We start from the raw sequence: 23,432 nt of genomic DNA on the forward strand, positions 1-23,432 counted from the left end.
TTATCGTAAGCTCCGAACCCACAAAGATACCGGATTGCGAGACCAAGTCCTCCATTTCCGAACCAGAGACTGGCCCACTACACAGTATACTTTTAAACCCATGATTTATTTGGTCGACTCTCCAACATTAGCAGCTTAAATAGTTTGAATACGAGTTTTTTTTTTTTTTTTTACCAGCATTGAATATGAGGTTGAATGTGACAATATGAGCAAGTGAACAACATTAGCCCGAAATGATGGCACAAGAAATTGAGGAGATTTATGAAACAAAAATGAGATTAACAAGAGGGTTATGAGAATCCGATCGCCTGTGTAGCTTCCCTGAAGTGTGTTGAAGACGATGACTTTCGGCCATTCGGTTGAGTGATCACAGTACATTTTTTTTAGTGGTACCATTTTACTCAGAAATTTTTATACAATTTTACCCATTACTATTAAATATACACAAACAGATTATGAACACATGATTGCCCCAAAAATTAAAAAAAAAAAAGATAAATAAACTTGAGATTAAAATTGTACGTTTATCCTTCTTTTTTTGCCAAAAAAAAGAAAGAGTTTATTTGAATATGATTAATTACTAGCGTTTGAGTTAAAAATATTTTTTCTTCTTTTCTTCTTTATTAAATCAAGGTTTTTCAGTTTTTGCATCAAATAATTTAAGAGAAATATTAAAAAAAAATACAATTAGAACCCATAAAATTATTTGTATATACTAAAAAATTATTTTTTTCCAGTTTTTTTTTTTTGCATCAAATAACTTAGGAAAAACTAATATGGAGGTCCTTATAGTTTATCTTAATTTTTAATTAGATCCTTAGAATTTTTTTTCCCTTTTTGTTGCGTCCTTTTAAGTTTTCACGGTTAAACCATTAGTCCCTCTTGTTTAAAACTGTTAAATTAAAACTAACAGAGTCCAAAATTCCATTAGAAAGGAGTGAGGTGGCAATAACGGTAAAAAGTTTTGACAGCTAGATTGCTACAAAGCATCCATTGAGTTCCATCGTCCTCCCTGGCCAAGTGAGATTCGTTGTATTTAGTTCTACTTTTCTGCTAGTGCCCTCTTTCTCTCTTGAATGCTTGTGTGCCCTCTCTCTCTCCTGAATATTTGTGTGCTCTCTCCTTTTGCATGTAGTTCCGCGTGCTCTTTCTTGTCTCTCTTTCTCTCTCTCTTCTGCGATTGCGTTCAATTCATGCTCTTGTTTATCTTTTGGTGCGCTTCAGTTTCAAGTTTCCTTTGATTGGGTTCCACTTCTGTATGTGTGTTGGAAAAGAAGGTTTCATACATATATAGCCTAACTGATTCCCCAAGTTTAGAATTTTATCATAGTATCTCCGATCCTAAATATAAGAGTTAGATTTGAGTAAATTAAGAAAATAAATTAAGTTAGTTATTTATAATAAATAGGTGTTGTCATTCCTAAAATATCCTTACTAATCAAGCATATTAATATATAAATATGAGAGACAAAGTAAATTGAGGTTTTGTGTTTAGGACCAAAATAAAAATCAAATAAAGTCTTATATTAAGGACAGGAGGTAGTATTTTGGAAAAATAACAAATAAAGACTCCTGGATTACCAAAATTACAAGTAGGTCACCTGAATAAGCATGATTACCATGAAGAACCCGATCCTATAATGAAATTTTGATGAATGTCTGAAATATCCCTTAGCTAAATGACAAGTTGACTATAGGAAATGACAACTTTACTTTAGCGAATGACAACTTCAGTAGACCAAATCACAACCTGACTGAAGGTATGCCAAATGACAAGTTGATTATGGGAAATAACAAATTCACTTTAGTGAATGAAAACTTCAGTAGACCAAATCACAACTTGGCTGAGGGGCATTTCAGACATTTTGCCAAGATTTTATATTTGCAATATGGGGCCGAGTCCTTCATGGTAATTTTGCTTATTTAGGTGATCTCCTTGTGATTTTGATAATTCATGGGTCTTTATTTGTCATTTTTCCTAGTATTTTTATTTGACCGAACTTATAATTCAAAATTTGCCATATAAAAAAATCAAAAGGAAAACCCTCCCATACAAATATATTTGGTGCCCTGGGTTTGAAAGACTCCATCTTTAGCAATGCATAATGACAAAATATGCATAAGATCATCTATAAGTTTTCCCTTTTAGCACCTTCGACAGCTTGTGTCGCTGATCTAAAATTTTCTCTTCACTCACGATTTGCACCAAAGCCATCTTCAACCTCGATCTTTTGTGCTCTTACTCTTTCAAAGAATCAAGTGGCGACTTTACTTGCTTTTTTGCAGAACAAGTCAATGATCTCCCTTCTGGCTGCAAACCCAAGCTCGTTCCAACTTCTAAGCAGCTTTTGCCTTTTGTTCTTTGCACCCCAACTTGGCTCCACACTTGTGTTTGCTCAGTCCACGTTGCATTCTATGTCCATATGTGCGCTTAAACAGATCTTATTTAGCACCACATCATCTCTGTCAAGTTTAACTACGAGCATGTGAAAGACTTTTTAAATGGAAGTACTAACTCAATTAACTAAACAAACAATAATCACTTGATAAAAAGAAAAAAAAACTCTAAAAACCTAATTGAAAACTAAAATAAATTGCAAGGATCTCCACATTAGTTTTTCCAATAATTTAAGAGAAATATTAAAAAAAAATACAATTAGAACCTAAACAATTATATCTATACACAAAAATATGATTTTTCTCCCCATTTGGGCCTTCTAATGGGCCAATGAATTAACTTTAGATCCTTCTTTGGGGCCGGAACAGATCTGTTTAATGTTTCCCGCGTTGTATTATCTGTTGCCCCAATAAGTGAATTGGAAGGAAAAAAGAAGGAAGACCGAATTCTAATATCTAACAGTGAAGAACTGGGCTTAGTGATAGTGGGCCGTAAGATGTGTTTTAAGTCTTCAATTTGTTCATTTGGGCTTCATTGAGGTGAAAGTTTAATTCAAGCCCATTAATGACATTTTCCATATTTGAAAAATTTAGTTTGAGGTCAAATTTTTGAGCTTTGCAAAATTATTTTGAGTTATTATTAACCTAAAGTTAAACAATTATTTGCCACATAAAATAGTTGGAGAATTCAATTGATCATATATTGTTAGTTGATTGAATTGATTAATTAAATCATGATAAGTTTTTTGCCTTTTTAATTTTTCTCAAAATATAAGAAGAGAAAACATTTATTCTCACTTTTCTCTATTCTCTATTTTTCCTCCTCCCACTTTTTTACAACTATTTTCTATTTTTATCCTTACAAAGTTTTAGAAAAATATTTGCATTGCTTTGATCAACATTATTCTATATCTCCACTTCAACTAATAAATAAATCACAAATCCCACAATTAGCATATTAATTACTTGCCGTAATTTCGTTGTCCTCTAGACACTTATTGTTTATACTCATACATTGCATGGAATAGACCATTGTTCATGGTTATGCATAAGATTTGTTCAAATGTTGTTTAATAACTTTGCGGCATATGAAGATAATGAAGTAAATGTTTAGCTCATGAATTAATAGCTAAAGACTCTTGGATTTAGTAGCACCAACCCCCTATTTAGGAGGGAGGTCACAAGTTGAAACTCGTGCTCTATGTTTGAGTCTGTTGAAATATCTGTACGTACTATTCATTTGACTCCTGTGAAAATATAAAGAAAATTCTGAAAAAATGATAATTGAATTTTCAAAACTTTAAAAAATCACTTGATTTTGTAAAATTTCAAATTAGTCATAATGACTAAATTAGAATTTTAAAATGTTGGTGAATTTACAGTATTGTTCTTTATTTTTTTTTTTTTTGAAACTCAAGTCACTCTCATTGGCCAACGGCCACTGGCGAACAAACAGTGGTAGAGCTTTGATGGACTGCCGGCCCCAAACTTTTTCTGGGGATTTTTTTTGATATTTGTAACATGATTAACAACTTATAATGCTATTCATAACTCCTTTAATGCTATTTTTCACATGTTTCTTAGGTTTTTAAAATTGGAATTTCTTTAACATTTATAATGTGATTAACGAACTATTATAACGATGTTCACTACTCCCTTAACTCTATTTAACATGTGTTTTCAGGTTTTTAAATTGAGATTTTTCTAATATTCGTTACGTGATTAATAATTTTTATAATGACATTCACAACTCCACTAATGTCATAAGGTAAGCCACTTCCTAAATTTTTCAAGTTTAAAAACATATCATATAAAGTGGTTGATATGACATTAATAGACTTCTGAATATTGTTATAAAAGTTAGCAACCATGTTATAAATATTAAAAAAATTCCAATTTAAAAACCTAAAAAATACATGATAAATAGAGTTAATCAAATTGTAAATATCATTGTGAGAGTCGTTTTACAAATGTTGAAAAACCCTGCCAATTTAAAAACTTAGAAAACATGTGGTAAATAGTGTTAATAAAAATATAAATATTATTATAAAAATTGTTAATCAATGTTAAAAAAAAAAAAGAGTTCCTAGCTGCCGTTGCTTTGACGCTAGTTGCTAGCAGGTGGCCCATTGGAGCTTTAGATAACATTGTAAATTCACTAATACTTTAAAATTCAAATTTAGTGATAATGACTGATTTGGAAATTTGTAAATTTAGGTGACTTTTTGGATATCATAAATTCGACTATCATTTTTTTTAAAATTTCCCAAAAACATATGTAATGATTAAATATTTATTTTAAAAATATACAACGTGTTTTCATAGTCAAGGTTATTGAAGTTAAGAGATTTCTACGATAAAATGATAGTTTAATAATTTATGGCTTATCCCACGGACTTGGAGAGTTGGAGTCATATTCCCCCATCACACTCCTTACTTCAAGCCACATAATACGTTTATTAAAACTTAAAAGTAATTACAAACGTATTTGAAATTTGATTCTGATTGTTAATAGAGGGGCAAAAGAAAAAAATTTAATAAACTTGATCTAAAAAATCAAAGAAGTAGGATTATAAAATTTTGATAAAAAGAAGATTTAAGATAAAAAAAGTAAAAAAACAAATTAAAAACCTTTAACTCCACTTAGTTAATTATTAAACTCATTAATATTTTTTCTCTCTCATCGCTTTCCCTCGTACTAATTAAAGTCAAGGGAGGGGATTTGTAACCATAAATAGTTTTATGGGTTAGTGCTTTGTGATTCGTTTTAATTAAACTCATTTTTATGAGCAGGGTATTTGTTTTCCCCGCCAGAAAAACCAGGAAGAGATAGATGACAAACCAGTAAAGAAGATATTATTATATTAAATAACAGGACTTTTTGGTAAATAACCAACGTACTTAACCATGTAATACCTTGACGTAATCACCTAAGAAACGTGTATATATGCAGTCTACTTCCTAAAAAGATGATTCCCTGTATACTACATTCTGTCTTTAATATAATAGTTAGTTTGACTTTTAATTTAGTTTTAAATATAAGACCCTAATCTACTTTGCGTCTCATGTTTAATCATTTTTTTAAAATAGTCCTTGTAAATTGTAATAGTTACATATGTTAAATATTCTATCAAATGGTAATTCTAACTAATACACATGACTAGCAAGGGTATTCTAAGGAAGATAATGCTTATTTATTATAAATAACTAACTTAACAATATTTTTAAATCTATTCAAATTAGTCAATTAGCTCTGATACTACTTTTAGTCTTTAATATAAGAGCTAGTTTGATTTTTAATTTAATCCTAAATATAAGATCTTAATATATTTTGTCTCTCATATTTATCTATTTTTTCCAAGGTAATCATTGTAGTAGTTGCACATGTTAAAAATTACATCAAATGATAGTTTTAGCTAATGCACTTGATTAATGAGGATATTTTAGGGAACGTAACACCTATGTATTGCAAATAACTAACTTAACTAATTCTCTTAATCTACTTAAATTAGTTAACTAGCTTTTATATTAAGGACCGGAGGTGGTATTTTACACATTTTGTTTATGAATTTTTTGGTTTAATAAAGCCATATGTATCTATCGTATATAGTGGTTACGATTGATTTATTGTGAAAAATTCACTGTTTGGGTGTGATGTAAGTAATATCGTTCCATATTGATAAATATGAATTAGACTAACTTTTAACTAATAATTAGTTAAATATCTTTATGTAACATTTTCGATATACAACAACAGTGAATGTTCACGTGTTTATATTGGTTGGTTCATCAAACTCACTATATGTTGGCAAAACAAGAAAATCAAACTCACTACATATTTACATCACTTGCCTCTTAGCTTCTCTCCTTTTATCGAGTACAAAAATCTCTTGATTATATTGCTAATTTGACCTAAGATTTTACCCTTTTATTGTGTCCCTATAAGAAAAGTCAATCTCATTATACTTTTCATTTTAATTAAGCACAAGTATTTTTCTATTGAAAATCTATTCATGACACTATCAAACACTAAATGTTGGTACTGTAAAATTGGACAACAGGTATTAAATATACTGCAAGTGGCTCACATTTAGCACCAAAATTTTTCCCTGACTTACATTTAGAATTGGAGTGGTACATAAAAAATTATGTGTCTTAAATTTACGTTGGTTAGGAATAACGACTTAGGAGAAACCCCAAAAAAAGGCTTTTGAATTTCAAAATTTCAAATCAGTTTTATTTACTACACTTTAATAACAATGACAATATTTAAAAAGCAAATAACAACATTTTTTTGAAGTTATTTCTGATTTGGGATTTTGAAATTTTAGAAGTACTCCTCCGATCCTAATTATAAGACCCAATTGACTTATTTGAGGAGATTAAGGAAGTAAGTTAAGTTGGTTATTTATAATAAATAAGTGTTATTATTCCTAAAATATCCTTGCTAATTAAGTATATTGGCTAAAACTATCATTATTAGAAGGATTATCTTGGAAAAAAATACATAAATATAAGAGAGAAAGTGGATTGGGTCTTATAATTAGGACCAAATAAAAAGTCAAATTGGGTCTTATAATAAGGACCGGAGGAGTACTTTTTGGGGATTTTTTCTAAGGACTACTCGCATTTGATAGCTTTAATATCGAAATATTTACAGATATATCCAATTAATGTGTCTGTTCCATACACACATAACAGAAATGATTCCTGATAGAACATCAACTATGCATTGATGCTATTCCTGATGCGTTTATTATCTAATAACTAACTATCTTTTTGAATTGAAACATACCTGTCTCTTCCCCATAGAAGAAAACTTGATCCTCCCACAGGAAAGTTGTGGTAGCAAACGGTGTCGGAAAATCCTAAATGATCAAACAGCTATTGCTAAATTAAAGCAGCTGTAATCTGTAGTCATAGGAATCAAATGCTTAGCTGTAATTTTAAGAATGACCAGAAATATATATATATATATATATATATGCGTGTTGTGTGTTTATTATATTAATGAGTTTGAAGGAATATAATATACCCCAGTTCCATTGCTTTGGTTGGTGGCTCACTAGCTTCATCAGATTGTGGCTGCTGGCTCAACTGCAGGTTGCTAGTGTATGGTGCACTGAAACTCTCATTTTCTTCATTCATAGCTCTTTCCTCACAAATCTAATTAAAAGAAATAAAACTTTATTTAGACTTTGAAACGTAAGTCGAAACATTTAGCTTTTAAACACATATATAGCACAGGCACAATGGATGGTGTGTGTCTATATAGGGTTAATGTGCAATTTTACTTTGAAAGTTTTCGTGTAGAAATTGTGGATATCTAAAAAGTTTTTTAGCATCAATATTTTCCAGAAGTATTAAAAAAAGAGCAAATTCGCCTTAACCTAAGAAAAACAACGTTGATTGTTAACATTTTTAATGACTAAGAGTGATATTGCTCATTTTGCAGAGTTAAATCATATATCCACACCTCTTACATGAAACCTTTCATGGCAAAATTGAACTTTAACTCTATATGTGCACACTCTATTGCGAGACTGAAGTAATTAAATCATATGAATGAGAAGACAAGTGTATGATATAATTCGATAACATATGTTTTCATCAACTTAATCACCTTTTTTAACTCTGCATTTTCCTTCTTGATGACTTGTATCCTTTGACAGAGTTCAACATTTTCTTGACTAATTTGATTTCCCTGCAATAGCATCAATAAATTAGTCAGAATTTGTGGGAATACCTTTCATACATACATGGCAAGATCAGAGAGGGAGAATTTATTGAATACCTTTTGTCGTAGCTCTTTAATCTCATCAGTTAAGATTTGATCCTGAACATGGGGATAATTTAATGATCAAATTAAGTACTTGTTCTGTAAAATGGTGAGATATATGTTGGATGAACTATCGTACCTTTTTGGTCTGGACACGTTTTAAACTCATCTTCAGTTGATTTTCCAAATTGTTCACTTCGTTAATGCTCAAACCAGAAACTTGTTCACCCATCAATTGCCTACGTTTTCCAAGAGGAAATAAATTACTTGGGATTACTAAATAATAGTTCCAGTTTGTCATATTTCAAAGTGTGTGTGTGTAAAAGGAGTGAAATAATCGCAGTTTTGAATAAACTTCATGATAGTTGAGTGAGTGAGTTCAGAAGTAGTGTTAGTGAAATTGCTGCATTTTCTATGTTGAAATCAACATTTTGCTACCAGAATTTAATAATTCTCGTTCCAATGTATCAGTTTTACTTATTATACCTGCGCAATTCCTGCAAATGTTGAAGTTGTTGCCTCAAGACTGTTGCTTCTCTTTGCCAAAACTACCAAGTGCAACCACACACACACATATCAAATAAATGTTCTAATTTGAGTAGATTAAAAAATTAGTTAAATTAGTTATTTGTAATAAATAAGTTTTGCCTTTTCTAAAATACCCTTGTTGAGCATGCGTATTAACTAGAAGTCTAGAATTACCATTTGATGAAATATTTAACATATGCGACTACAAGGTAAAAAATAGATAAATATAAGAAACATAGTGGAATAGGGTTTTCTATTTAGAACCAAATTTAATGTCAAACTGGCTTTTATATTAAGGATCAGAAGTAGTATTAAATAACAAATAAAACAATTTTGTACATTGCATAAGGAAGAAGAATGAATGAAACGAAGATGATTCATCTTTCGTATGGATTGAATTTCCAGGAAGCAAGAAGTCTATGAGAAACTTTACAATGACGTATATAAAATTTACACAGGAATAAAGTTTTGAGAAGGACTGTTGAGAGAAGTGGATAGATAGTTATGTTCATTTAATTTGTCAATAGGTTCAATTGCTACTGGATGCAGGCCAATAGGACCCTCTTAAATCTATTGGAATTGGCTCTGTATCAATAGAATCTCGTACTATTGAGAAATGTGTGTCGATAGAAACAAGTAACGCCTATGCCACCCTTGATATATCTCTGTTTCTCTCTAGATCCACTTTAGTTTCTAATAGTGTTCACATCATTAGATGTGGTTTTTTTCCTGGCAAATCTCAAGTCCTGAATCTTCCCCCTTTTGCTATTTTTTCCCCTTGCTTCTTCTCTTAATCTAGCCTCTCATTTATCACTCCTTTCTTTTTGTAGTATAATCTTGCTTGGAGTTAAATGTAACACTAACAAGTGCACATATATGTATTAATGATTGGAATTATTTACACATAAATTAATTTAGTTAGTTAAAATTAGTTATATCTTGCAAAATATTAGGATTATCCTCAATAAAAATCATTATTGGAGAATTGTGGTTAATTATTTATGAAATTTTATAACTAGTTAGGGATATTAAGTGGAAAAAAATGAATATTTCAGACAAAACATATTATATTATAAAATATAAGGGAAGTCTTTATAACAAGTACCAGAAACAAAGGGACTATGATTTATGAATGAGTGTCTACTAACTAAACATTGACTTATATATGAAGAAATTAAACCTTAAAAAATATTTGGGGAGTGGTATTAATTCGTCCTCGTACCTTGGCTTCTGAAGCTGGATTCATAAGTGGATGCTGTTCCTCTTTGTGTCTATTATAGCGGTCAATAATTGACTTAAGACTGCCATATTAAGTAGAGATCAATTCAATCAATAAGATGAAAATCAAGTTAACTTTTTGTCAGTGTAAACCAATACTACCTTCGTTCCTTAATAAATGTGAGAGTTAGTTAGAAGTTAAATTTAGTCTTGAATATAAGATTTCAATCCATTTTGTCTTCATAAATTTATAATTCATTTTTAAAAGTATTTCTATTGATTGCACATGTCAAAAGGTTGCTATTAAGAATAGTTATGATTAAAGAGGGTACTTCATCAAAATCAACTTATATTTGTTAGAAGTAACTAATTTAACAAATTTTTTTTAAGTAATTCAGATTAGTTAAGTAGCTCTTATATTAATGAAAGACAGGAGGTAGTATTAGATAATCTTGATCAGTAATCAATGCAATAATTCCACCCTGGAAACTCATATATATATGATATCGATTTTTTGTACTTATAAAATACTGCTTAATATAAAATACTACCTTTAGTTCTTAATACAAGAGCTAGTTTGATATTTAATTTAGTTATAAATATAAGACTCCAATTTATTTTGTCTTTCATATTTATCAAATTTTCCCAAGGTAGTCCTTGTAGTAGTTGCACATTATAAAAATTTCATTAAATGGTATTTTTAGCTAATACACTTGATTATCATGGTATTTTAGTGAAGATAATACTTATTTATTATAAATAATTAGCTTAACTAATTTTTTTAATTTACTCAAATTTGGTAGGTAGCTCTTATATTGAGGATCAGAGGTAGTATGAAATATAAAATCTATACTAAACTCCGTTATTCACTGGCCATAAATGACATGCATGAGTACTTACTCATTAAATTGTGCAATGCGCACCGAAACTATCCAACTGTAAGCACTTATTCTAAATTAACAATTAGCAAAGTGATGGATATACACACATATCATTTTCAAATTAGACAATACTTCTCCCGTTTTAAATATAAGACTCATTTCACTGCAAGAATATTGCTATGTTTAGAGCTATTGTATTCATTAAATTATCCAATATAATACACACCAAAACCTATCCAATTGTAAGCATTTATGCTAAATAAACAATTAGCGAAGTGATGGATACACACAAGTCATTTTAGACTTAGATAATACTCCTCCGGTTTTAAATATAAAACTCTTTTCACCTTGCTGCACTACTGGAATATTGCTATGTTTAGAGCTAATTCTTGATGTAAAGCTTATTTATACTACAAATAATATTGCCAATCCTTTTAGAATAACAGACCATACATTTTCTGAACTCATTCATATATATATATATCTAATCAAAGTCGCAGCAACTTACTGTAGAAACCAAACCTATCTTTGTTAATACTAACCCAAACCATGTTTCCACTATGAACAAATCCTTTTCATGATTTAAAAACAACCTTAAGATGATACACGCACACACAGACACTAACAAGGACGACTAAGCCGCATCTGGATGATCTTAATCAAACCAAATTATGTGTGTATGTATACAAGAGATATCTTTTTATCTGTGTAGGTATTTGTAGTTCTGTCGATCTATATATGTATACTCGAAAGCCATATAAGTGCAGTGCAGTTCAGTTTAACCGGAAAAGTTAGCCAGTCTGGTGAGGGATTACTTTGGATACTTACAGGTGAAGTTTGGTCTCACTACTTTACCCATATAAGTACATATATATATTATACATAATTAACATAAGTTTTCTTATATAAAGTCTCAAACTGACAGTGAGCCACAATAGAAAGAACAAAGGTGGGAGAAAAAGGAGAAAAACAAGCGTCAAAGATCATGTCTGTTTACTGATAACTTCACTATTCAGACAAGGTAAAATCTCAAAATAACACCATTCAAACACAAACGCATGCATGTTGATCATATATATTCTGATATTATGCGTACACACACGCACACACAGATATATAGATATATATATATATATATCTCAAGGCCAAGCAAGCAAATATAAGAGAAAGAGAGCAGCCCAAAAAAAAAAAAAACATAGAAAACTGAAGCATCAATTACAAGATCGCACGATATACGGAAAAAGGTTAATTTATTGGAGCACAAAACAGCTACACAGTATCGGCCAGAATATCATCACATTCAAGAAAGTTTAATTATCTCAGAAAGAAACGAGATCCAAAGTATATTATTTAGATCAAGGTGGGAAGAAGAGGAACCTGGAGCTTCCATATTCATAGAGCTTGCCGGTGCTGGAGAAGACGATGACCCCAACTTCAGCGTCACAGAGGATAGCAAGCTCCATGGCTTTCTTGAGCAGACCACTTCGTCTCTTTGAGAAAGTGACTTGCCTGTTTGTTGAATTGTCAATCCTCTTAATCGCAATCTTCCCTCTCCCCATGCGTCTAGGGCTTCTTAACACCTTCACCTTCCAGATCAACCACAGCTCACAGCAAATCAGTAAAGCTACAAAAATTCATCAGAAAACAAAAATAAAAGTAAAAATCTCAAACAAAAACACCATTCTCAACCAAGAACCACAGATATAACTGAAAACAGATATAAAATTAAAAAAAAATCGAAATAAAAAGTGCTTATTGTGTGACCGACAAGCTGGAACTCACAGAACGATTATGGAAAGAAGAAGAAGAACCTGATGAGAGAGGCTTTCTGATGAATGATGCACTTTGAATACTTTAGTTAGAAAGCTTCAAGTGCGTTTTGTTTTGTGGGTCTCCATTCTCGTCATTTGTGCTATAAAAACAAAAAACCGGTTCCTGTTTTCGGGAAATGAAAAACCGCCAGTGGTTTTCCTTCGAAGTAGTTGGCGGGGCGGCGGACCCAAACCACACGCTCGAGTTTGGCTTAGGTTGACCCTCATAGAAATTCCCAATAGTCGGATGAGAAAGATTCCAAGGGACTAAGGACAGATGTCCGGATATGGCCAGTGTTTACCACGCCAAATATCTGCGACTGGGGAACCCTTTTCTCCTGAGATTCGTTGGGATTCAGGAATGGTGGGGCGATGAATAAATCCTATCTTTAATATAAATGAGTATTATGATTCTAAATATAAGATTTAAATCTATTTGTTAATTTGTTATATTTATGAATTTTTTTAAGATAGTTTTTTTAATAATAGTAGTTCTAGCCAAATAAACTTGATTAGTAAAAATACTTTACAAAAGATAATACCTATTTATTATAAGTAACTAATTTAATTTATTTTCTTAATCTATTCAAATTAACGAAGGGGAAGACTACACGTGGAACGTTGAAAACTGAGGGCGCCTATATTTCCAGCTTTGCAGTGAGGGATTAGGAGATAAGCAGCCAACAGCGAATGGGGACATGACTCTTACCTCCAACTCACAAGTCACAACATTGGTGGTATATTTAGATGGATTAACATGCAAATTAAATTTGCTCGGGCCTTCTTGCAATCGCGTTGAAAAGCACTTAACTACTCATAAGCATATTTTATATAAAAAGGTATTTAAATAAAAATCAAACCATAATTTTAAAAGTGTTTTTACGGTATATGAAGTAAATATATGGAGAATTTATCTTGTTTTGTAAAATAGTGCTTTTTAAAAGCACTTTTATATGTTTCTAACACCCCTAAGTCGAGATAAAACTATTCTCACACTGCAGTAATATTATTTTTAATTGTTAAAAAACTAACATTGACAGACCGTTAATATTTTTAATGGTAAGGAGTAATATTATTATGATTTTAAATTTTAAAAACATTTGTAGTGCCTACATTTCATGCCCAACAATGTCTGAAATATGATTACCTCCAAAGTATAGCTGTGCTTTTTTTTTTTTTTTGAGCTGAAGTATAGCTGTGCTTAATTAGGAAAAAATGCAAATACAAGTTGATGTGCAAATCATGCGCGTTGCGGCGAAGATGGGTCATCATTCTTGGACCTCCCCATGATAAGTGGCCAAGTCTATCTTACCATGACCCGATCAATTCGATCAGGCACTCGCAACTATATCTTCCAAAAAAAAAAAAAGCACAAGCAAGGGCATAATAATTAGGAGTATAATATATTTAGTAATCAGTAAAATATTGATTTTAAAAATACGGAAATAATTCTAATTAATAATTTCATAGCTCCTCGAGTTTCAAGTTAAATCAAAAGCATTCGGAATTTATAATAAAAGACAACTAGATGTCATATGCACTAATATGACATCTAAAAATAAGTAATATTATTCAATGCTAGATCGATCTTTACCCTGTGAAACAAAATTTAAGTCTAAAAAAGTTTTAACTTTTAATTAGTGGACATAACGTGCAATTAGTGGGAAGGAAGTTAAAACGGCGGCTCATCCAAGATGTCAGGTAGCCAAATATTATTTTATGTTCGATTTTTTTCAAAAAAATTATATCTGTACATTTAGACAGAATTCCAAAAAAAGAAACTTGAAATTACGAAAACAAAAATATATTGTTATTTGTAAATTTAATATTATCAAAATCTATTAAAGTATTGTTACTAACCAATAAGTTGTTGATTGAGATATTAAGCGGTTTTATTTTTATAAGGAGGAGAACACAAATTTGAATCCCTAAAAGTACATTGGTTAAGAGAACAATGCTCTTGGCCTGACAAGATACTCTAAGTTATAAAAAAAAAAGTATTGCTATCAAATCTAATTTAGAATTTAGTAATTTTAAACTTTTCTTATTCTTCCTTACATTTATGTGTGGGTAAGCAATCCAATGGAAATGCAACTACAGGCCCAAAAAAATTGATGATGAGTAAGGAATTAAGAATATAAGATTTTAACTTTAAAACCTCAATATATTTCAGCTGAAGAGTCATTCTATGCACATATTTATTATTAAGAAGGTGTTTGGATAAAAACCAAATTATAATTTTAAAAGTGATTTTACGATATACAAAATAAATATTTGAGAGGAGTTTTATTTTGATTTATATAAAAATCCTTTTTTTAATTAATTTGCGGTATCCCAAACACTCCCTAGGTCTGTTGTTTTTTTTTTTTCACATCAAGCCAAATATGCACTTACACTTAATATTTAATTTGTATCTAATATTTTTATATTTTTGTAAGGAATTAAATGAAATGGGAGTGAGCAACATGAGCAAAATGGGGGAGGAATACAATTGAGTGATGAGTGGCTTTTTAATAGTTTTGTTTTTCAAGACACAATTTCTTGTAATTAATTCTTTTATGAGAAGAGATTTTTTCTTTTCAAATTCCTCAAATAGAAATCACTATAACCACAAGCTTTGGAATATTTTCCTTCATAAATTTAAAAACAATCAAGGAATCAATAATGTCATGGAGCCAACTACTATTAAAGTTCGTTCTTTAAGAAATTTTCGTGGAGATGTAACTATGGAGTTAGTCCAATTTTTTTTAAGCAAGTGTCTTCGTGCATTATGGATTCACAACTCTAACCTTCTTGATACTGCTTCAAAAGTCCTATTAATCTCTTGCATGTAGAAAAAATTCAACCTTATTCCTACACATCCCTACCCACTCTGGCAAATGTTATTTTTGGCTGGAAATTTTATTTCTTTTATTTAATTTCTCTTCTTATTCTATTCATGTTGTTTCATCGCCCTCTTTTGTTAATTATTTAAAGCAATTTATCGGCCCGTTATCTTATTGTAACCTTGAGACACTTCTTTTGTTATATATTATTTTGTCTTGACTTCAAAAAAAAAATAGTAAATTAAATGAATCTCTTTCACAGCTCTTATGACTCGTGTGATCCATAAGGTAGTCACAATTCATATGAAGTGACGGAAGATGCTACATCCAGAAGAAATATTCATCATTTTAAGCCTTTGATTCTTTCACGATAATGCCATTAATTAATATTAACTGATCACCCGCTACTCTGATCTGAAAAGTCCTTTTTATTTCTGATATACTATTCCCCTTGTTCAAAATATAAGCATCAGATCTTTGAAGAGGTCTGATTTTCTAATAAGCATCGCTTTAGAGTTATTGGATCATGTAATGCATTTTTTACATTTTTACCCATAATTAATTATATATATGCCTCGCTCATATCTTTTTCTCACCTATTCTCTTTTATTTTTTTTACTCATTTTCTCTCCCCTTCACCATTTCCACAAATAACGGTGTTTTAGAAATATAAGTTAAATTTTTTATATCTTTAATTGTTTTTAATCAATTTTAACCAACTTTTTAGATTGTTTAAATTAGTTATTTGATACTTATGTTTTGAATCCCACAGAATTTCTTTTAGCCAACTATTTCCACTCTATTATTTTTATTACCGTCCCAATCAATCTCCTGCCAGGCGTGTGAGCCCCGGTTGTGCTTTCTTTTTATAATTCTTAATTCTCTGATTCTTTATCCTCCGCTCCGCCGCATTAACTCGTCAGAATTAATTCTTAATTCTTAGTCTTAGTTAAAACAATTTGATTTGAAAAAAAAAAAACTAAAATATACTTTTAGTCGTTTAACTTTATATAAAGTTTTATTTTGGTCTCTTAATTTTTAAGAACTAAACTTTTAGTCTTTAAATCCTAAAAATATTAACAAAAAATAATGATATTAAACTCTTAATTGTTGATAAAATATTACTAAATACTAACATATTAAGTTTAATATTTAAAACAACCATGATTGTTACAAAAATCATTATTTAAAATTAGTAATTTTGGAACTAAAAGATGTATATTTTTTGAAAAAGTATACACGGCTAACAATGACTCCGTACGAAAATGTAGTACAGAGCTTGAAGCTTTCCAAATACCTATGTCACAGCATTTTCTGTTTCGATTAACGTAATAATATGTTGACCAAATATAACATAATATAGATAAGTTGTACTACTTACAAATTTAACAACGAAATTTTTATATTATATGTAAGAGTGAGTTAATTAATTTGAATAAATTAAAGAAGTTAAACAAACTACTTAATTCTAACAATTTTGACTTGACCTCCACAAAGCACTGTATAATATTATATTTTATATAAGTTTATAAGTTCAATATTTATATAAGTTTATAAGTTTAATAAATTAATTTGGAAAAAATAATAAATATAATAAAACAATGAATTAAGATATTAGCATCATATTTATGACTAAAACTAACTCTCTAATTAGCTCCTGTATTTAGAATTGGAGAAGTGTCTATATACTCTATATATAATACTTGTGAACCCCCAAAAAAAAAAAAAAACAAATATGTAATCCTTTTTATGAAATGATACACCACCAAATACCTGCGTTTTAATAGTATATCCATTTGATCTAGTCGTAGTTGCTTAATTATTATGTTTTTATATATAAATCATGAAAATGGTATTTTATTCTTTAAAGAGTGTTCTAAGATAAATCAGAATTATATCTGTTGTTAAGAAAATTATATCTATGAATCATCATTCCCATCATGGCTTCTAATAAGATATAATCATTTCAAGTGTTGTATTATAAGCTTAGCCTCAGGAGGGAAAATTTGAAAGAAAAAAAACTCTAATAATTAAATGCTTGGAAAAAAAAGCAACTTTAGTTTTTCTTAAAGCAAATGATTAGGGATTTGATTCTTAATTATTTTTGCGCATGGAACAAATATGGATTATATGAGATATGCCGTTTGTCCTTACTTAATATTCCGAGCGAGAATACGCCTGATGGTCTGTGTAAGAAATCTGTCTCGCCTGAAAAAATGAAAAAAAGAATTAAAATCGGAAACACAAACTATTCCAAACTATCAATCATAAAAACAAATAAATGTCATCAGGACATAAAAATAATGGAATTTCACATTTTTGAAAATTTAGTAATGATCGAGACAACCTAAGCGAAAGAGTGGAGATTTGGAAATTGATCAAATGCATAGACAAAGAACTATTCATCATATGCATTGGCAGTTAACCCTTTTCACTTGGCCAACTCCTAATAATAAAAGCACTAGGGTAACGAGTGCAAGTCATTAGGAGGATCACATATATCCTAAAAACTAACGGTAGAAGTTACGAAATCCAATGCCCCATGTGACTTTCTTTTCAAGGTGACCCCCTCGATACGAGACTCATGAGACAAACATACTATCTTTGATTTTGAATATAAAAACTGGTTTAATATTCAATTTGGTCACTTTGTCTTCAACATTTATCTATTTTGTCTTTAAGTAATCTCTACAATAGTTGCATATATTAAGGAGTTACTATCAATGAGTAATTAAAACACATGATTAATAAGGGTATTTTAGGAAAGACATCATCTATTTACTATAAATGCTTAACATACTTTTTAATCTTTTCAAATCAGTCAACTGAATCTTATATTAAGAATCGAATGTAGTATTTGAAAAATTTATAATTAGTCTTTCATGTTCTGCATCTTTTCTATTCCATCATCTGCATGTGTTTTGTAATGCAGGCCCTTTTCCCCAAATATATTTGTCAATAAGTTCTGAATCCCGATTTCTCCAATTAATTGTTCTTTACAATGCAAAGCATGTGGTTCCGTACGCATGCTCTTCTTATAAGGTCATCAATACCAAAGAGGGAGGTTGCAATTTTTAAGACAATAATGTTTACTTTAATCTCACAGCTTTATCTAAAATCTGATTCTGATAAATGACCGCACCATGTTTGTGTGCTTAGCCCATTAATTAATAAGGTCCAGTTTCACTTCTTTATTGCTGTACACATAAATCTGTACAATTAATCCCGCTAATTTTTGATGTATATGATTACAAGAAGGGAAGTTTTAAGAAAATTTCATACATTTCTTTAAAATAACTGACTAAATTAATTTTTTATTTATATGAATTAGTTATTTAACTCTTATCTTTAAAATCGCAAAAGTAATAAAAGTTGAGATTTTCCTTTGATAATATGGTAGCCAGACCTAAATGAAAGATTTACGATCGATCTGGGGTACTGTAACAAAAAAAAAAGGGAGTGGAGATCTGGAAACTAATAAAATATAATAACATATTCTTCATATTGTTCAGAAAAAGAATGGGGCGAGGGAATGATTCTTGATCCCTTAAATTACAAACCAAAACCCTAGAAGTTAAATCAAATAAATTATTCTTAAACAATGCAAAAGCCTGTGAAGTTGCAGTGGGGAGGTTCCAATTTTTAGACGATAGGTTACCTTTCAGTTTGTTAAAGAAACTAATTCTGATAACCGACTGTCCCATGTTCATTTGTGGATGATAAGTGCTTGGCCCATCTTTTTAATTGAATATGCTCTCTTTTGGATTTATGTCCTATTGCCCGTAATTGCTCCCTATAGCATTCCCACGAAGATGTGTAATAATGTTTTTAAACTAAGAATAACCAAATGCAAACCATCAGCAAGTGATGAGATAAATAGGTCATGGTGAAAATGATTCACGCTATTTTTTTTTTTTTTGGTATGGCTGTCGGAGTAGATAGATTCGAGCATTATTAGGCTCAACTAAAAGTAGTTCTCTCAAGAACATTTTTTGTATTCACACACAGGCTTCAATTTGAGATCTTATAGTTAAGTAGATTTGTAACTAGCCTGATTGAGCCCAATTCTCCTATGTCATTTCATATCATTTTAGGGCTTTTATTATAGGTTAGTGGCTTTTTTTTGTTGATAATTATGCTTAATTTTGATTAAGAGTCTTTGCTTTGATTTAGTATCTTTTTCAGGATAAAATTGTCATAATTATTAATTAATTGTATCCAATTGATTTTTAGAACAATTAATGCTTTAAATTGTTGCTTTTCATTGTAAGGTGCTTAAGAATTAGAGCCAAGATTAAAGACTAAGGGATTACACAACACAAGACCCAGAATATTGGTTTTGGAAGCTTCGCTGTGGGCAAGAAAATTTTGCGCTATGGTGCAAGAGTGAAAATGTGTATCAATGTCTATTTGGGATATCTTTGCAGCAGCCACAATTCATCTTCGCCAAAAATTTTGCTAAAGTTCCGCTTGAGATAGCTTCACCAAGACCAGCTTCCCCTATTGCCGCGGCGTAATCTGTAGTTCTAGACCTCTTGATCATCTCTAGATAGTGTTGCCGCGACAAACATTCATCTTTGTCGCGGTGAAGGCCTTGTATCAGTGAAGTTAACTTGCTCTTAATTTGTCGCTTTGGGGTTACTCCAAAAATTAACCGAATTAATGCAATATAGTGCACATTCCGGGTCGTATTCACTTTGAGGAGCCGAAAACGAAATTAAATCCTAGTAAATAAATGCAAGTAACCTAAACTATAAAAAAGGGATTTTTGATTTGATAATTGCTAAGTAAACACCTTGAATTAAATTGAAATTAAAATACTTTTTTTTTGTTTTTATATAAAAATGATTAAAATGAATGAAGATTAAAGAAATGAAAATGAGACACACAAATAACACTAATAAAAATCAATCCTCCAATTCAACAACGCAGGCAATCATCACTTTAAAAGATGTGGGAGTTAAAAACAATGAATTAAGAATTATAATTAAGCTTTTAATCTAACAACCGAGCCACCTCGAGTTGCCACAAAATATTTTCCTAAAATCCCAACTTACTAACTGCAACCAGAATAGTAAAATGGGATTAAGGATGCTAAAAACCAATGCTTAATTAGAACTCTTAAATCCAAAATAACAGAATTAAAGCTAGCAAGAGACAATATGATCTAAAATTCTAAGCCACCTTAGAAAATCACAATATATTAACTCCAAAAATCAATACAAATATCATAACCACAACATTATAATTGAAATCAAAGCTATAAACAGTCCAATGTCAAATGCTAAGCAATAATCCAACCACAATAATCTCCACAGATAATCAGATTTAACAATACAAAATTTTCTAATAATTAGAATAACTGTCATAACACCTAAGAATTGTTAAACAATTATTGGACAGAAAATTAAAGTAACTAAAACTCCCCTTTGATGATCCAAGCTCCTGCCATTATTGCTGAATTGGAAGATTATGAAACTCTAGCCTCGGTTTGCCATCAAAAATGCCATAATCAGAGCTCTGTTACGGTTTGCCATGGAGAACACGGTGAAGCTATGAAAGACAGAGACGAAACAATGCAAGAGTTGATGGAGGATGATGCCGTCGAGCTTCTGTTCGCTACTTCTGTTCGTCTGCGTCACTGTTCCTTCTGCTGGTTTGCTGTGCCTGTTCGTACTGTCCCCTTCAGCTCTCTCCGTCTCGTGTTCAGCTTCGTGTGTGCGTCTCTCTCCGTTTATTTCCTCCTCTTCCACCAAATGAAGATTATTATTCGAATACTGCCAGCCGCCCCTGTTTTCCTCACGTCTCCTCTGCTCGTTCGTGGGTCTTGTATTTGTTCTTCGGTCCCCTGTTTTTCCCAGCCGCCGTCCCGTGCGTGTGTGTGTTTCGTTCTCTGCTCGTTCGGCGTGTTCTCCCTCAGCCCCCTTGCGTCTTCTTCGGATGAAGATGATATAATAATGGATATTAGGGGTGGAGCAAAACGCAGCGTTTTGCTCCCCACTTTTATTATTTTATTTTTTTTCTTTTTTTTTAATTTATTTATTTTTTATTTTCTTAATCTTCCAAAAACCTGTAAGCAAAAATTCAAAGATAAGGTAGCATTAATTGTCCTAAAAAATCAATTAGTCACAATTAAACCGAAATATGACAATTTTGCCCCTATAAAATAATAATTCAAAATAAAACATATTAAATCAATTAATCAATCAATTAAGGTCAAAAGGGGCTAATTAAGTTGACAAAACCCATATAAAAGATACCAAAATATATAAAAATAATTGAGTTTGTCAATCAGCAAACCAAATTTGGATCCTAAGCCTGAAAATAGAGCACCTACTCACTAGATCCGATCCATTTCGGCCCCTTAAACCTTTAGAAACCGTATTTTCGCCACAACACATTATTCGCTCATCAACAGCCTCCTCCTTTCATCCTCTCGCACTCTCCCTCACCAAATGTTCATCTCCTTCCATTTCTCCTTCATTTTCCACCATGGGTAGCTCAAAATTACTGCTAGTTGTGGTGCTTCTTGCTCCAATGCATGGCTAAGCATATGTTCTTTTGAAGATGGGTTGACTGGCATGAGTTCCAAGAGCTTCAAAGGGGAGTTGGCTTCATCCATAATTCTAGTTCTTTATCTATGAATTCTTAGATCTAGGGTTTGTAAATTGTGGCTGAACTATTTTGATTATGATTGTAACTAATTTTGGATGATTATTATCTTGTGTTTTGAATTAGTTAATGTTGAATGTGAGCTTCAATATATGTGATTACATATATGTTTATGTGTAACTCTTTTGATACTCTCTTTCTTGCGTGATTTTGTTTGATTGTTGAGTTAATTTAGATTTGCATCAAGCCAAGTGCATTAATTAATCCTAATACATAAGATTTTAGGAGATGGGTGGCCATTGATTAAGATCCTATGCTTAAATGATACTTTAAGGTTTTTTACTTAGAAAACTTAGTGATTTCCACTCCCAAAATCATTTTGAACTATGATTGCCAAATATCTATTTTCAACAAGTTTCATCAGTTGTTTTCAACTTGCTTTTCATCCATTTCCATTCCATTATCATTTGACCAAAAATCCAAAAATGTAGTAAATTAGGTTTATTTTCATTGCATAAACTTAGTTATAGTTCAAATTAATCTTCAAAATCCAAACCTCTTTCATTACATTACATTGCATTTAGTCTAGTTTAGGTCATCAATAAAGGCTCCATGCGAACATGACCCAGATTGTATTGCTATACTGCATCTCTTGGATCTGGTTGTAAATTTCTTGTACTTGATCCCAAAGCATAATCACAGGGTCAAATCAATGTCCTATTCCCTTTATTTAATTAATTGGTGAAAAGTAGATTGGCAAGTTACTTGACTCTAGCGTATAATTTTTTGTTTGTTCACATAAGAATTCACATTGACAAATTATTTCTTCGAAGAAGTAGATAAACAATCCTCAATTTAGCATTTGGGTGATGATCTACATTTCTAGTACATATATTTGATATGTTCCTATAATAATATATTGAATTTTAATTTAAAAACTTACAAATCTTTGTACACTATTTGGGATATATATTTATCTATTTATTTATCAATATTGACATCAATTCTTAAGTATTTATGTCATTAATTTGACGAATTTCCATTTCCATTTCCATTTTCATTTGGGCTTTCTAATGGGCCAATTTGAGGTTAAAAACTGAAATTTGTTTATTTGGGCTTCACTTTGAGGTTAAAGTTTATTTCAAGCCCATTAATGACATTTTGCAGATTTGGAAAAATTTGGTTTAGGGGCTGTATTGCTAAAATTGATTTTTATTTTGCACCGAATTAACCATGTATGTATTTATTGAACTATGAGTTTTCTAATTCTCTGAAAATTTTGGGTTTATATAAATGTTCAAATAATTCGTCTAGTAATAAAAGGGTAATCAAGTGAAAACAAGAGTTAATTTTATACAAAGAAATAAAACGCAACGCTGCG

The 23,432-nt window shown here is 30.8% G+C and overlaps 1 protein-coding gene across 1 annotated transcript; it reads right to left on the minus strand.

Annotated features, from left to right (window-relative positions):
- Positions 1-7,246: 7,246 nt before the first annotated feature.
- Positions 7,247-12,362, minus strand: LOC114722764 (MADS-box transcription factor 23-like). Its single transcript, XM_028908858.1, has 8 exons — positions 12,181-12,362; positions 9,927-10,005; positions 8,663-8,724; positions 8,316-8,415; positions 8,192-8,233; positions 8,021-8,101; positions 7,433-7,563; positions 7,247-7,308 (listed from the first exon to the last, which is right to left on the minus strand). Exons 1-8 carry the CDS (start codon positions 12,360-12,362, stop codon positions 7,293-7,295), a joined length of 693 nt encoding a protein of 230 aa, XP_028764691.1. The 3' UTR covers positions 7,247-7,292.
- Between the last annotated feature and the right edge of the window lie 11,070 nt (positions 12,363-23,432).

This window comes from Neltuma alba, unplaced genomic scaffold, assembly GCF_004799145.2.
Source record: "Neltuma alba isolate B1F8T4 unplaced genomic scaffold, ASM479914v2 tig00012113_pilon, whole genome shotgun sequence".
In the NCBI taxonomy this organism is placed as follows: Eukaryota; Viridiplantae; Streptophyta; class Magnoliopsida; order Fabales; family Fabaceae; genus Neltuma; species Neltuma alba.